At 39.4% G+C, this 15,375-nt stretch overlaps 1 protein-coding gene across 6 annotated transcripts in view; it reads left to right on the forward strand.

Annotated features, from left to right (window-relative positions):
• The window catches only part of LOC132905659 (hormone receptor 4-like), a 157,856-nt gene that overhangs the window by 134,507 nt on the left and 7,974 nt on the right, over positions 1-15,375 (forward strand). For 3 of the 6 annotated variants that reach the window (XM_060957184.1, XM_060957185.1, XM_060957183.1), the window contains 5 exons: positions 821-925; positions 7,783-8,856; positions 9,025-9,571; positions 11,328-11,538; positions 11,833-12,186. In XM_060957184.1, the coding sequence (XP_060813167.1) occupies positions 826-925; positions 7,783-8,856; positions 9,025-9,571; positions 11,328-11,538; positions 11,833-12,186 (2,286 nt within the window). In that variant the 5' untranslated portion in view covers positions 821-825. Of the gene's footprint in view, positions 1-820; positions 926-2,830; positions 4,759-7,782; positions 8,857-9,024; positions 9,572-11,327; positions 11,539-11,832; positions 12,187-15,375 lie in introns of those variants that run through there. The other 3 variants (XR_009657838.1, XM_060957182.1, XM_060957186.1) reach the window with 2 other exon arrangements.

Here is a 15,375-nt window from a genome sequence, read left to right on the forward strand (position 1 = left end):
GAGAAAGTTGCTCTTTAGTAATGAGTCACGCATGACATAACCTTTATCGTCGTTTTTGGTATCTTTATCAATAGAAATTTACAGAAACAGATGCAAGTTTATTTAAAACAACATTCCCAAAATTTTCCGACTCATAACCCTTTTTCATAGTAGTCAAATAACTGGCGAGTCTATCCTCAGTATAGATCCATAAAAAGGAATTTTTAGTAGTCGAACGAAGCTAATTTTAACAGCTATTATTAATTTCAGAATAAATTCTGGTCGTTATCCTCCGAAAAACACTTTACGAACCTCTTAGACATTGCGAATCACAGCTTGGAAATTCAAGCGTTAGATAGTTTTTTAAATATGCAACTTTTGTTAGCCAGTATTATTTTTAACATAAAAATAACAAAAACAACATTCTCCTTTTCAACAGAGTTTGTAAAAGATGTACTAAATGTGTTTTATATTTTAACAATGTAATGATTTACGTAACAATACGTAGAATGTCCGAGCAATCACTGCCGTGTGAATTGCTCTTTATTCATGAATTCTGTGCTGAAACTTGATCCACGCGAAAGCTTCACCGTGCCATTCATTTATATATCACTGCTGTATAATGAAAGAGGAACGTGACTAGACGGTTCATGATTAATGAAGATGTTTTTCGTGATAGACGGTGCCGAGGCATCTATCGCGACTTTAATTTGTACGATCCTTTGAACCTACCTTCATATATTACATTTATATATTTATTATAACAAGATAATACGTGTCAAACTCGTGTACCAACGATCAATCGACAAACCTAATCCTTTTCCTATCGTTTTATTTGCAGGAATTATGACCCTTACGAGCAGCCCGTGTGAGCTAGACAACATGAGCTTGTTTCAAGACCTCAAGTTGAAAAGGAGGAAGGTCGACTCCCGATGTAGTAGCGACGGTAAGAAATCATTTTCTCTTTCCTTTCCTTTTCGTTTTCCATCTATTTCGAACATACATCGTGTGTAAGAAATGTTACCCCTCATCGACGGATCACAAAACATCTCCTTATATTTTATCGGTTTAATCTTAGTAACATTCCCCTTTCATTTTTCAATGTTTAATATCCGAAAACTTCGATTTAGTTCCATTTTAATTATATATAGCATCAAATAGTTTCGTCGAAAAGTCACACGACGTACGATACAATAGAATACTCACATCTCGTTCAGCGATCGTTCATCCTTGTCAGGAAATCGTTATCATGTGAGTTCAAGTTTTCCTGAATTGTTATCGGCGCATTATCGCGCGTTGCACTAGGTATCTTTGCTTGTGAAGGGAATTACATGGGTGACAAGGTATAATTCAACTCTGCGTTCAACAATGGTAAAACGTGTGATTACCAAGTTGAATGACGTTGTCAGAACTAGAGAAGTTGGAACACTCGTAAATCTCTAATTGTTGAGCAGTAATCGTTAATTGTAAAAAGAGCAAAACAATATCGTATCGAGATTTCAACAGCTGTGGTAATCGTGTCTTTGAGAGGAATCGTATATCATTGTCCGACCAAAGCTTAGCGAGCGAGCGAGCAACCTTTCTTCTTGAGAATACCTAGAACGAGCCATGAAAGTGATCAGCGCAACTGTAATGATTAGTTGCCGCCCATAATGCCATATTTGATACCCTTATTGCCCCGATTTTCATAACATGCGTACATTACACTACATATGTCGTATAAAACGTGTGTGTAGCATCAATCATGCTTCATCTGTTCCGCTTTGAAAACCATAAACGAGTAACTGTATCATTACATTACATTACATACGAGATCACAAACTTCTAGAACCTAGACTGGTGGTCTGCGCTGCGAATTTATTATGTCTTTCCACTCAGCGGACATTCATCGAAATAAAATTTTTGGATCACCTCCAATGCTGTCTAGTGGTTTTGCAACAAAATAAACGCGAGTTATTCAAGTAATGGTGTCAACAAAGTTGACTCGCATTTTAGTTACGCGTGTAGTCGCATTGTCATCGTGCATCGGTCGAGCTACATAATTTTACCATGCATCTTTTATTTGAAGGACGTTAAAGAAATATGTGCATATTCGTTCCCAAATACGATTGAATCCACTAAAATAACTAATTTAATAAAATTTAATAAAATTTCAAATCAGGTAATCGTAAAATCCGCGAAGCTACTCGGGATAATAAATTGTACAAAAAGGCAATAAAACCTTACTGCTTGCAAAAAGAGACAAATGTGACAATGAAATGAGAAAAAATCCCTCGTGGATCTACTAAAGGCAAGAAATAATAAACTACATTCATTTTTATTTACATTACGTTACATTAATAATAAGACAAAAATACACATGAGCTTATAGACTGACCTGATATGTACCTAAATATCTATCATCTAAAGTAGGCAACGACAAAAAATTAATAACTTAACAAAATCATAGACGGGCGTGAGATAATAAACTGCTCTAATATCGTGCCAAACTTCTTATCTCCTTCCAATCATTGCCACTCTCAATCTTTAACACCTATAACGTCCGTCACTATAAAATTGTATGTTTTACGCAGTTCCCTTTCTTGAAAATCCTAACGCTCGGCCAGATTTAGTCATCGTTGACTTCAGAGAAACGCTATAGACGCCTCTATTATTGTGTCTCCTAAACACGGTTTCGAGTGGTCGGTTACGAAGGACTGGTTGCCGCGGGGCTGGTTGAGGCATCGCGATCGCGTCTGTGTAGTGAGTAGCGCGAAGAGGGAAGGTAGTAAGTTCAGAAAGAGAGGGGGTGCTGGTTGCTAGCGGTGGTGCAGGGTTGAATATCAACCCACGCGGTTTCCCGGACGTGCACCGGTACTAGTTCGGCTTCGTCTGAACTCGCGCCAGCACGCGATAAACCACCTTCCATCGTGCCCTCCACGCACAAGCTATCGAAAATCTAGCGAATATAATTAACCACTGGACGAACAAAACAGAGGAGCTAATTATCTGTGGCGAAAGAAATCTATGAACAGCTGTGCGTCAATTAAGCTGCATTGATTCCTCGAACATCATTCGCAAACGTAACCGGTACCAATGACCCTCGATCTACCGGCTATTAGAGGTCAGAGACTGTCGTTGGCCGGAAACCGAATCGATAACGACGGTGAACTTGGATTGTTGTTATGCCAGAAATAACGCCGATTTGGAAGGGCGTATGCGGGATCGAGTTTCATACGATAAAGTTGACGGATCTTCTTCTCCCTTTACCGAAGACGGACGGTTCGTTCGCGAGATGGCACATGAATGAGCCAGTTTTCCGAGAGACGAGTATTCCAAGCGAGCCACATCTTGGAGAATCATTGATCTTTCGCTCCAGGGCCACGCGCGAACAACGTCATATGCGAAGAAACGTGCGACGCAATTACACGGTGACGTGTGCCGGCCAGAACGGCATAGTGTTTTATGAATGTAACAATATGGAAAAATTCTTGAACGAGTACCAATCGCTCTTGATATCTCAACATAGTAACCGAGGAAAGTGATATTTTCTTCGTATTCTGGAAATAAAAGATCGATCAGATCGTGTTTAACGTCACAACAGGATACGTTAGTTGATTAGTTTCTCATCATGTTCGTGAATGTGCTGCGGCTAACTTGTTACGATCTGGTTAAATAATGTTAACACGACACGACACCTATTCCTTTTCGTTTTGTTTCATTTTGTATTGATTCTATTTTTTATTAAATTTAATCTGTATTTTGACTTTGCTTTACATTATGATTGAAAATGAAAAATGTATGATAAAGAGAATAGAAGACAAACGGCGACAACAATTACTAGATGGTTATTGAAACTCTAGTTTAGTGCCGATGATATTAGTCGACTGGTACCGCATGAAGGAGGGGATCGATGCTTTTCGGTGCGTCTGACCCATGATATGCTATTCTACTGAAAGCTGCTTCTTGCATAAACCTTACGTAAATATAATTTTTTATAAACTTTCAAAAAGTACGTAATCGTCTTTATCAAAATAATATATCTATATACTATTTAATATATATTAAAGATTTACATATTTAATTTGATACAAGGTTTTTATTCGTGACAAGCAAATAAGTGAGATTAATAGCACGCTTTTATACCAACCGAAGTACATAAAAATTTTTCATTAAAATTAAATCTAATATTTATCCATAATACGTGCCAACATCGAAGGATATTCTTTAACAAGAATATTAAAAGTAATAAACCCGTAATAACGTACGGGCCATGTACCAATCGAACATGATCATTTTGAAGAGGTGCAAGGATATCAAAGTTACAATCGAGGATATCAAGGAGACAATCGATGAAGAGAATTGAGTTTAACAAAGAACTGTGATACTCTACGCAACAAGTATTTACATATATACATTCTACGAAGCTTGAGCAATCGTTCAATATCGACGATATATACATAGAAAACATAATGGAGAAGTTGAATATCTACGATGACGAAACAATGGACTTTACATTGAAAAATAGTTTCTTTTTCACGTCTGATCTTTACCGTATGGAGAACTGGAACTCATTAAATATAAATCTAAGAACACTTCAACCGCTAAGAACACCGTTGTATAATTTTCCATTGTATTCCTATTTGTATCATCCGTACAACGCCTTCTCAATGTCAGCCTATCAAAATTATTTCGACTTCCTTCGTTACTTCAGATCTCACCTGATAATGGCCCCGTATGCGATGCTAGATCATCGATACTGCTGCTACGGTTCAAATAACCGTTGTTCATCGATATTCGGTAAACAGACGATTTTAAGTTTCGAACATTCGTGCCTGGAACAGTTTAAACCCACGTTCTTAAGAACTTTATCAAACCGTTCAGTTTATGTAAATTCTTTTGTCAGTTTTCAATTCTACACCTCGAGGAAAAAGCATAATCTCGCTCGTATTACAAATTCAGACTTAATTTCTATTTTATTACGTATACCTAAAACAAACTTCAGTTTCTATATTCTTTTTTTATTCATATAATTTTTATTCCACGCTGTTTTATCAGCAATGGAAAACTAGTTCTGCGAACTATTGTAGCTAAATATTTTGTTGTTTATTTATATTTTTGGACAATTCAATTTTTACAGCCTGAATTATATTTACAATTATATCAGTTCTTTTAAGCAAACCAGCAAATTTTTAAATGACAAAGAAGAATAAAAGATGCAAATGTGAGTTTATACTGATCCATTACGGGCCCCCACAACAGCCCCAAATCATAGCACGTCGGTACTTTGAGCGTTAAGTATTAATCATGCAAAGACAGACATACGATCATCTTCGTAACATCGACATTATTAATTGTTCGCTGTGATTGTCGCGTTGATCATCGACTCATTCGCTGATGATGAATGAAGTTCTCGTCGTCTCCTACAGTTACGCGACACGTGATCAGAATCGAAAGGCTTGAAAGCAGGATTGAATAACCGGCGGAAGGAATCGATTCCAGCCGTTCCTAAGGGGAAGGGGGGATATCTAAACGAGAGGAAGACAATGAAAGGCGGTAAATGAATAATCCACGGGAACCGATTTTCACGCTGATCGGTCTATTAATAGCTGTGAGAACTAGTACCTAGGTACCTACAATCACAACCCGACCTTGTCAACTGCATTCCTTCCTTGACCTACACGAACAGCCGTAGTCCCCACATCCTTTTCACGATCTAAGCACTCCGAACGGGTATTACACTTTCGTGTTGGTCGCGTAAATTGCTCTCGCTGCAAAATATCCTTGCAGCTGCACGTGCAATCTCGAACACTTCCCGCACCCTAGGGCACGGTATAAAGGGAAAACCATTCCACGACTGAACAATCTCAAACTAGTGCTACATGCCACAATGTTACTGCTCTCACTAAATTTCTCATAGAATTAAAACAACGGAAATATTTTGATTGTTCCGTTTATGAATATCCAAGTTGATTCTAAGATAGCCACATTTTCCTATTTTAATACAAATATAATTAGAATGAAAGTAAAAGTTTTTATTATATACATATGTATATATATATATATATATATAATATTCAAAAAGAAACATTTTATTCTATTAATCTTAATCTTAATCTATTAGCAGTTTTAAAATGGAAATTATTTTATGTGGAAAGTTTACTTTTTTTCATCGTTAATCGATAGTTTTGTAGTATTCATTCTGCTATCAAAATTTAAATTAGATTCTAATATTTTTTAATAAATGCAAAGTTGCCATGGGAAGTAAAAGAACACGTATGCATAATATAATAGTGAGGTGGTTACAACGTGTAGGCGTGTTTAATAAAGTAACGAGTGTATGAATTCGTAATAGTCAGATGTATTAAAATAAGTATAAGTACACAGATAGTGTATGCCGGTTGTAATCGTCGCTCGCTCCATGCTACTATGCCGATCGAAGAAATGATAATAATACTCTGTTTTAGGGAGCATGTTTATACATTTATATCAACGGACGATACCACAAACAGTTAACCTTCTTATGTAACTCGGTCTGAAAATTACAAGAAACGGCGATAACAATTTGTTCGGAGTTCATTTGCCTTTAGACCTTTTAAACCAAAACAACGTTAGTATTTAGAGGTACAATAATATGAGTCTCTCCCAAATTTGAATTTTCCATTGCAACCTAACTTTCTCTACGCTCATGTGCCGCTACAATAGTAAAATATAAATATTTGTTCCATTGTAAAGCATAGTATTCCTTTAATGCCAGTATAATAGACCGTAATTCGGCCAGTTAATATCTCAAACGCCGACATCGGAAAGAACAATACGATAAAAGTCGAAATATATCCATTGAAGGTGTTCGATTTGATTTTTAAACAGATGGGTACGAGCAACAAACTATGACATGGTTCTTTTGAAACTCGTCTGTCAACGTTATAAAACCTCGGATTGGCAGCCCACCATGATAAGTGCTATTAATCTTCGTAATAGACCACCAGGCATGCTTATGCGCAATGATTAATAACATTTTCATATCTCATAGAACACCAAAACCAAACCTATTAACGCGAAACATCGGAGTTCGAGACGGTTACGCGATCGTTGAACCACATAGTTTAACCAGTGAACAAAGAAGAACCACATCTCGCATAACTTTTATAATCTCGTGCGAATCGCGCGTGAAAGCGATGGAATCGTCTAACTGCAATAATTGTTATTAATGCTCGGTGAAACGCGGTTGCTTAACCATGCAAGAATAGTAACGATCAATACGTTACGCGTTACGTTACGAAGTGTCAAAACAGAATGCAGAAACGTGTTCATCTCTATTAGATCTCTATTAGATATTAGATCGATATACAGATTACTTGCAGCGACGGAGCTAAATCTCTCGTTCAACGATTTGCGCTTAGAGCATTTGCAAATTAAGTTTTCATAGCCAAGCATCGTCAATTTTCATCCTGTTACCAGGCAAATATTTCTTTTCACATGATCGCAAAATATTTCGCACGATTACCGTTCATATAACTCCATCCAAGAATCTCAATGATCAATTTCGATTTTCTTAAATTGCATCGCCGTCATTGATGCGTTTCCAGTTAATTCGTTCAAAGATCGTAAAATTCGTTCGTTAATAAAATTTCGGTTAGAAAATCGTCCTTCATCGTCATCATCGCCATGATCATCACGACCAAAATGGCAGACCATAATCATGTGTACATGCATCAAGACTAATCACGCTTCATCCACGCCCGTAATAGCGGCCTTCCCAAGGTAAACGTGTGCCAAATGTTCCATCGAGTATAAACGTGAGACCAACGCCTTATTTCTCAGACTCCCCGGTATCCCTTGGATCAGCAGGCTCGCCGCTCGGGATCCAGCCGGCGGACGCTCCTTCACCCATAAACTTTCCTGCTCCAGGGGAGAGCATGGCAGACACCTCGACCCTGTCGCCGGAGGCTAACATGCCGAGCTCGCCGGGCTGCCCCGTGGTCAAAGTCAAAAGCGAGTATCTGCTAGGCATCCCGAGTCCGGGGACACCGCGAGATCCTCTTCGTGGAAGCGGGGCGGCAACTGGCTTGGAAGCTCGTGATACAACCTGTTCGGACCGTGCGTCACCCGATTCAGTCTTCCCTGATGCCACTTCGATGGTGGGCTACAGAGTCGTCGAGGAACAGCAGCAACAGCAGCAACAGCACTATCACCAGCAACAACAACAACAGCAACAACAGCAGCAGCAGCAGCAACAACAGCAGCAGCAGCAGCAACAACAACAACAACAGCAGCAGCAGCAGCAACAGCAGCAGCAGCATCAACAACAACGTTCCGGTACACCCGTACCAACCAGGTTGTCGCCTTATTCGCCGATGCAAGCGGTCTCCACGACTCCCATGCCTCAAGAAGCGACTTCAAGGAGCGACAGCCCCGACAAGGGTGACTTATCGTCGGCGCAGACCAAGGAGGAGTCCGATAACTCGGTTTTTGATGGAGGAGGTGGCGGTGGTAGCGGCGGTGGTGGTCGTTCGGAGACTTCCAGTCAACCTAGTCACCGGAGCAGCCCGTCTTCTCAATACAGCCCTAGCCAGAGTATGAGTCCTAGCGCGAACGCGACACACGCTACTCAACAACAGCAACAGCAACAAACACAGCCAACACCGCTGAGACCCCGAGTGCCCTCGGTGCCACCTCACCTTCTAGCTCACCATCAATTTTGGTCACAAAACAACGGTATACAGGGGTTCGCTACGCAAAGGCTATTGAACGGGGTCATCAGTAGCGCTGTTAATTATGGACAGAACGCTGCAGTTGCATCTACTAGTAGCAGTACAAGTTTGAGCAGCAGTACAGGGAGCAGCGGGAATGGGGCAACTTCCACGAGTACGGGGGCAACTAGTACAGCTTCCTCGTGTAAGTCAGAAGTCAGTCGTAACGATAGATATTCTTACTTGACATTTAATCCGAGTCTAATACATTAAGCACGTTGTATTAACGTATCACCTCATTCAATCTTGCTCAGTTAATGGAATAGAAATTTAGAATAAGATTTTAATTGAAATACGACATATTTTATTTCAGGCGAAACGATGAAACCACCGGCACAAAGGCCCACGCCAGCGCCCCCAAGACCACCTCCCACCGTAATCATGGGTGAAATCGGTGGCGTTCGGACGATGATATGGTCCGCGCCACCATTGGACCCCGTACCACCGCCAGCGGCTTCGTGGACGGCAACGGCCGCCGCGGCATCCTGTTCCTCCTCAGAAGAGTCGGCTGCCCAGCTACTTTTAAATCTCGGACAGGAGTCCAGGGGCAAACCATCCTCCGCTTCCTATCCTTCCGGTCCACCACTCAATATGGAGAGGTTATGGGCTGGCGATATGACGCAATTACCGGCCGCGCAACAGATGCAAGCGCTCAACTTGACGGCTTCCGGGTCCGGTCAAACGTGGGAGAGAAACGGAGGAGTCATCAAGTCCGAGACGGCATCGCAGTCGATATCAGTCGCTCCACCTGCACCACCGATGCCACCTCAAGAACACGAGGAAGACGAAACACCTATGATATGTATGATTTGCGAGGACAAGGCTACTGGTTTGCACTACGGCATCATCACGTGTGAAGGGTGAGTGGTGCAACGTTCTTCTCTCTTTTAACGATGCATTAGATAACAGAGTAACGACTATTCGTAGCAGACAATTAGCGTTTAATAGTTTCTGGACGATGTACTTGTTTGCTTGACACATGTTAATTTTTTTTCGAAATCATTTAGAGAACTCGAATCGATTTGAAAATATCGATGGAAATTGATTAGTTACGACTTAGAGAATCTTTTGATAAGTAGCAATAATTTAAATAAAGTTATCTTAATGGAAAATAAATTAATTTGCAAATGCGAGGAATAAAATCAAATTCAGTAGAATTGTATTCATAGTACGTAGAGATGATGTACAGAGATCAAGTCCTTTTAATCGTTCAATTTATTGGAAACTAGAATAAGTTGTTAATTGAAAAAAAAAAGTTGCTTATGAAATCTTTCAAATGCATCAACGAACAGTGAGTTATAAAACAGAATATAAAATGCAGATATATCTCCTCTCATTGTTAAAAATATTAAGAATAACGTGTATTACTTGTACATGTATTAATACCAAAAAGTTTCAAAAATATCTTTCTTTCGCTATTTCATAAATAGAGAGCAAAGATATTCTTGTAAAAGGCGAGGAACAACGAGTAAATTCTTCAAGATATCGCTGGCGATGCACTCAAGCACGATGAGGTCCAAGTGTGATAATCAAATTAGTCGTCTGCAAAACTGATCCCGTTGTATATCTCGAACAGCTTGGTTTGGAATGCCATAGCGGCGACGCGTTACGAGTCAGAGATTCGGACGATCCGCTTAATTACAGATAATCAAGCGAAACTATGTACGGAAAGTTAAGACTACACTAGTCACGATACCTCGCGGTGAACTCTGACCTTTAGATGCTGCTAAATACTACCTACGTTTCAACGTTGAGAACAGAGAAATATATTGTTTCCAGAATCTGCGAGGTTACCATGTTACGCTTTAATTATGCATATAGATAGATATCCTCCTGTAGATATTATATCACCAAGTTTTTCATTATTTCCCCTTTCGTGATACGATGACACTCGGTCTCTTCAAGTGCACCTCAAGGCTTCAAGGTACTACCCATTCTAATATATCCTGCAACGCGGTTGATTAATCCCTAAGGTAGTACAGGGTATCGTTACTTGCTTTCATGCTTGTACATTCAATGTCTATCGCCGTATCCGACAAATCCGACAAATTAGTTGAGAAAAGTCGACGACCAATTTCTCTGCGCATCCCAGTGTAGCTATAATTCTCCAAGTATGAATCTTTAATCGGTTTCTAGAATCGAGATCCTCCCCTGAGGAGCAAGGAATACTTTGAAACTTTATTCGTTGGGTAGAAAATCCTTGATGACTAATTGTAAAATACCTTCCACTCTATCTGCTCTACGCTTCAAGCTAACTAAAAGATCCGTGTTTCAAAAAAGAACATGACTGTTTGGAACAGTACAAGTATTTATTTTGAATAATAAGCTACGTAAAAAAATTGAACCTGTATCGGCAAAAATGAATTCAATACTCTAATGTCAGCCTTGTTTTGTAAAGTTAAACATAATGTTTCACTGGAGATAATCAAGATATAATCTACATATTAAAAATGGAACAAATTTCTATCGTCTAATTCGTTTACAATGTACTGAGCCACGGATAACAATAATTTGTTATAGTAAATACAAGTTCTTATACTGAAATCTTTGGAAAGTTCTTATGAAATCTTCTTATGAATGTGCAATGTGAAAGAGCATGAAATTATGTGTGTGCAGGTGTAAGGGTTTCTTCAAAAGAACTGTACAAAATAGGCGAGTGTACACGTGCGTGGCGGAAGGTGGTTGCGAAATTACGAAGGCCCAAAGAAACAGGTGTCAGTACTGTCGTTTCAGAAAGTGCATTGAACAGGGTATGGTCCTTCAGGCCGTTCGAGAAGATCGAATGCCTGGAGGAAGAAATTCTGGTGCTGTATATAACCTTTACAAGGTTAGTATTAACTTGATATCTTCGATAATTATTAACACCGTAAAATAAAGACATCAAATAATTAAAACATTATTCAATAAAATTATCTTTTCAAGAGCGAAAGACATACAAAAGGTTTTTAAAAACACTAATGCTCCCTAACTTTTTGTCGAGGATGTACATGTGAATACAAGAATGAGAAACTGATCCTTAATCTAAGATATATCCACGCACTCAATAACAACTACATGTCAATCGTTGTATTGTTTTCCAAGGTAAATGGTTAATTTTATTCCGCCTTCTTTCCTTCCATAGGTGAAGTACAAAAAGCACAAGAAAAGTAACAAAACAAGTGGAGTGGGCGGAAGCATGGGTGGCATAAGTAGCGGCGGTAATGTTGGCGGTGTTAACGGGTCGGGATCCCTTGGTGGTAGCAAAAGCACTATGGGTTCGACGATGCTTGACAAACACATGGCTGTAGCCGCAGTCGCTCACCACAGCCAACAGCAACATGTCCAGCTAGCTGGTGGTTTTCTTCATCATCACAAGATTTCGTCGGGCGACCCGCTCAACTCGCAATCTACCACCAGTCACTCAAGTCACCCCGCGCATTCGGGACACCTTGTTAATGGGACGATCCTGAAGACAGCGCTCACCAACCCCTCCGAAGTGAGTTCACGTCATGTTCTGCACTTTTACACCGTTCTTCTTCTGCCAGGTTGATTTTTTACTATAATCCCTAACTTTTAAACGAAAGTCCTCACAATCTAGCGAAGAGATATGTATCAGCTATCTTGTCCAATGACGCATGAACGACATTCCATTGGCAGATAATGTTTTGTAGACTCTAGATACGGAAGAATTAAATCGTCAACAATGAGCGAAAATATGTAATATTTGAATTTTTCTCGTTTTAATAAATCAGAAGACTATTAATGTTTTAAGAAAAGCTCTATCATAAAATTTAACTTAAAAGTTATCTATTAATCTTATAAAATTGAAAAATATTGAGAAATATTGATTAATACATACGTGTAATAATATTCTTCTTTTTCACACTCTCGTATTTTCACCAAAGCTGAGAAATTTGTTAACAATAGGAAGGGACCGAAAAAGATTAAGCGTCCACCCAGCACGGTAACTTCCACTTGTTTCCCTGTTCCTTTAAACATCTCTTCGTAAGCAACATGACGCAACATATTCGATTCCACGCGATCTTTCTGCATGATAACTCATAGAAGCGCACTAGGTATAACGTCTAAGAAAGATTCCATGGGATTTCTCTATCAGCTCTCCATTAGGTCGATTATCTAACAAACCAACCAACATATACGTGTGAAATGTTTCTTCCTCTGTTCGCGTCTTAACGAACACTCCGCGAACGCGTATAGATCAACGTCATCCGTGCAACCGTAACACGATTTCGAATGATTTATTCGAGACGGCTCGTTAGAAATCGAGCACGGGTCGACAAAAGTTGATCTTCGTCGAGAGAATGCACCGTTGATGAGAACGTCCCGAAGGTATCTTCACTTTCACTTTCGAAGCAGCTGCACGCGATCGGATCACATGCGCCAACGCGATCTTTCTCGCTCATGGAGATTTCTTTCATCCGATTCAGCACGTTCGCGATCGATTTCAACGCGATTAAACACCAGGAAAATACGATGATATCGTATTAATCGAATCAACTCGTTCTTCCACATATCGGAAACAACGGTGAAATTTCAACTCCTCGCGACCTTTCCTCTAGAAATGAATTCAGAAATGAATCACGAGTTCGCGCAAAAATGATATTAGCTAGGTTACAGTATCGGTATCTTTGGTTTCGAGATCGTGAGGAGGCCGTTATGTGCGCGTTTAAAACAATCATTTGAAGAACGTTAGTCGGTCGATGAATTCTGCGCAATGACTACACGGCTTCTGGATTGAGGCTGAAGTCATACAGGAAATGAATATGTGAACGATTACAGAATTATCGCGAATAGTATGGTTAAATTTTTGTTCCTCTTCGCTTTCATCACATTTCAATGATCGAAAAAACCGTTAACAATTTTGTAACAAATTCTCAAAGGAAACTAAATAGATATGATATGCGCCATTTACAATTTTTCTGCTTACGAAACTATATGATACAGTCTAAAAGGTAATGGGAAGACGTTAGAACAAGTGAGCTAGTTAATAATACAAAAACCCAGAAATCGGTATATAATATATGCGAGGTGTGTCCATTTTCCGATCAATTGATCAATTTTACGCAAAGAAATATGTTTATTATTGTGAGGAATTGAAACAGTGTTTTGCTGTTTCGGAGAAAAAATTAAGAAAATAGTAACAAGTTACGAAGAAACGCTAAAAAATATAGATTATGTTGCATGTTTTACGTTTGCGTGACAATCATTCCATTTTCCTGATCTTTGACATTGTCGGGAATTAATTAAAAGTGATGAATCTTATAAAAATGTATTTGATTAAAAAACCTTAAACATATGAAATAATCAAGAGCTGACACGTCAAGTTAACGATAAAAGATATGAAAAAAATGTAAAAAAGAACGTTGGAAATCACGAATAATAAAATAAGTAGAGGAACAAGTAGATGAGAAAAAGTAATCAAATTCGATGGATTTCGACGGATTTCGACCATTTTCGAGAACGATCCTGAAATGAATGAACTCCATATTGCAATTTCACTTTCTTACGACTTTGCTTGCGCAAACCTCAAGGTTTCCCACATTACGAAAGCCAATAGATACCAGCAAGCCGAGTACTTGGTTGGTCGTCGTCGTCTCACATGCCTTTTCGTGCTCGTCTAAACATAGTACTATCTTTTACGTCGTGAAAGTGTTTCCTATTAGAGGTTCGAGCTGCACCAACCATTTCGCGTGGTTCGACGAGCTAAACCTTCACAACTGAAATTAATCCTCTAGACAATGAACGCTCGTTCGAAATAGAACTGCGCGACTCGTCGTTGATCAGTAATGATCGAATTTCACTAAAATGAAGCGATTGTAACGGTGGATCGTGAATGTTTATCAATATTCTGTGCCGTTCGCGTAATATTTTTCACGAACGTCAACGATCGATATGCGGCATCGTAACGAACTGTGATAATCAGATCGTTTTAATTCGTCGCGTGAAAGCTCACGCGTTGACGAACGTTGTCGGAGACCATTTATGCGACAAGAGTATATACATACATACGTAACGTAGCTCGGTGCGCAATCAACTATCGAGAATATTCGAATGACGCTGTGTTACGTTTACAGACCAGGTGAGGTATGCAAACAACGAGAAGAATTACCGGGAACAGTAAGTCCGGTAGAGGCCATTGCCAAAAGTGAAATCGATGACTCCCGAACCGGATAAATATTGCCTTGTGGATGGAATACGATTAAGGAGGTCACTTTCCATCTCCAGGCGAATCGTTGCACACTCGCCACGATGCAGCGTATGGATTCTCATGAATTTCAAAAGTTCTCCTCCCGCGTTGGAAGAATGGAGAGTTTCGAGATGCATAAAGATTCAGATTAACGTGTTTCTCCAGAAACAAGATTCCACATCTTTGCCAAGAAATGCGACAGTGCGAGAACGATATTGTCCATGGAGTTTGCCAGAGCTTTTTCTAGAAGCTTCTGATTGCGAGGAGTAGAATTTGTAAGAAGGATGAATTCACCGTCCTAGAAAATTGCGACTAGATACTGTCATGATCATTTGTACAATACGGTGGATATCTTCCAATTTTGAGATGGTCAACGGACGAATATTCATGTTCCTTAATTGCAACAGGATCCCATCTTAATATTATCATGGTTACAGTTGATTAGTCTCACAACTTCACAAAACTTACTTATAAACA

This window comes from Bombus pascuorum, chromosome 3, assembly GCF_905332965.1.
Source record: "Bombus pascuorum chromosome 3, iyBomPasc1.1, whole genome shotgun sequence".
Taxonomy (NCBI): domain Eukaryota; kingdom Metazoa; phylum Arthropoda; class Insecta; order Hymenoptera; family Apidae; genus Bombus; species Bombus pascuorum.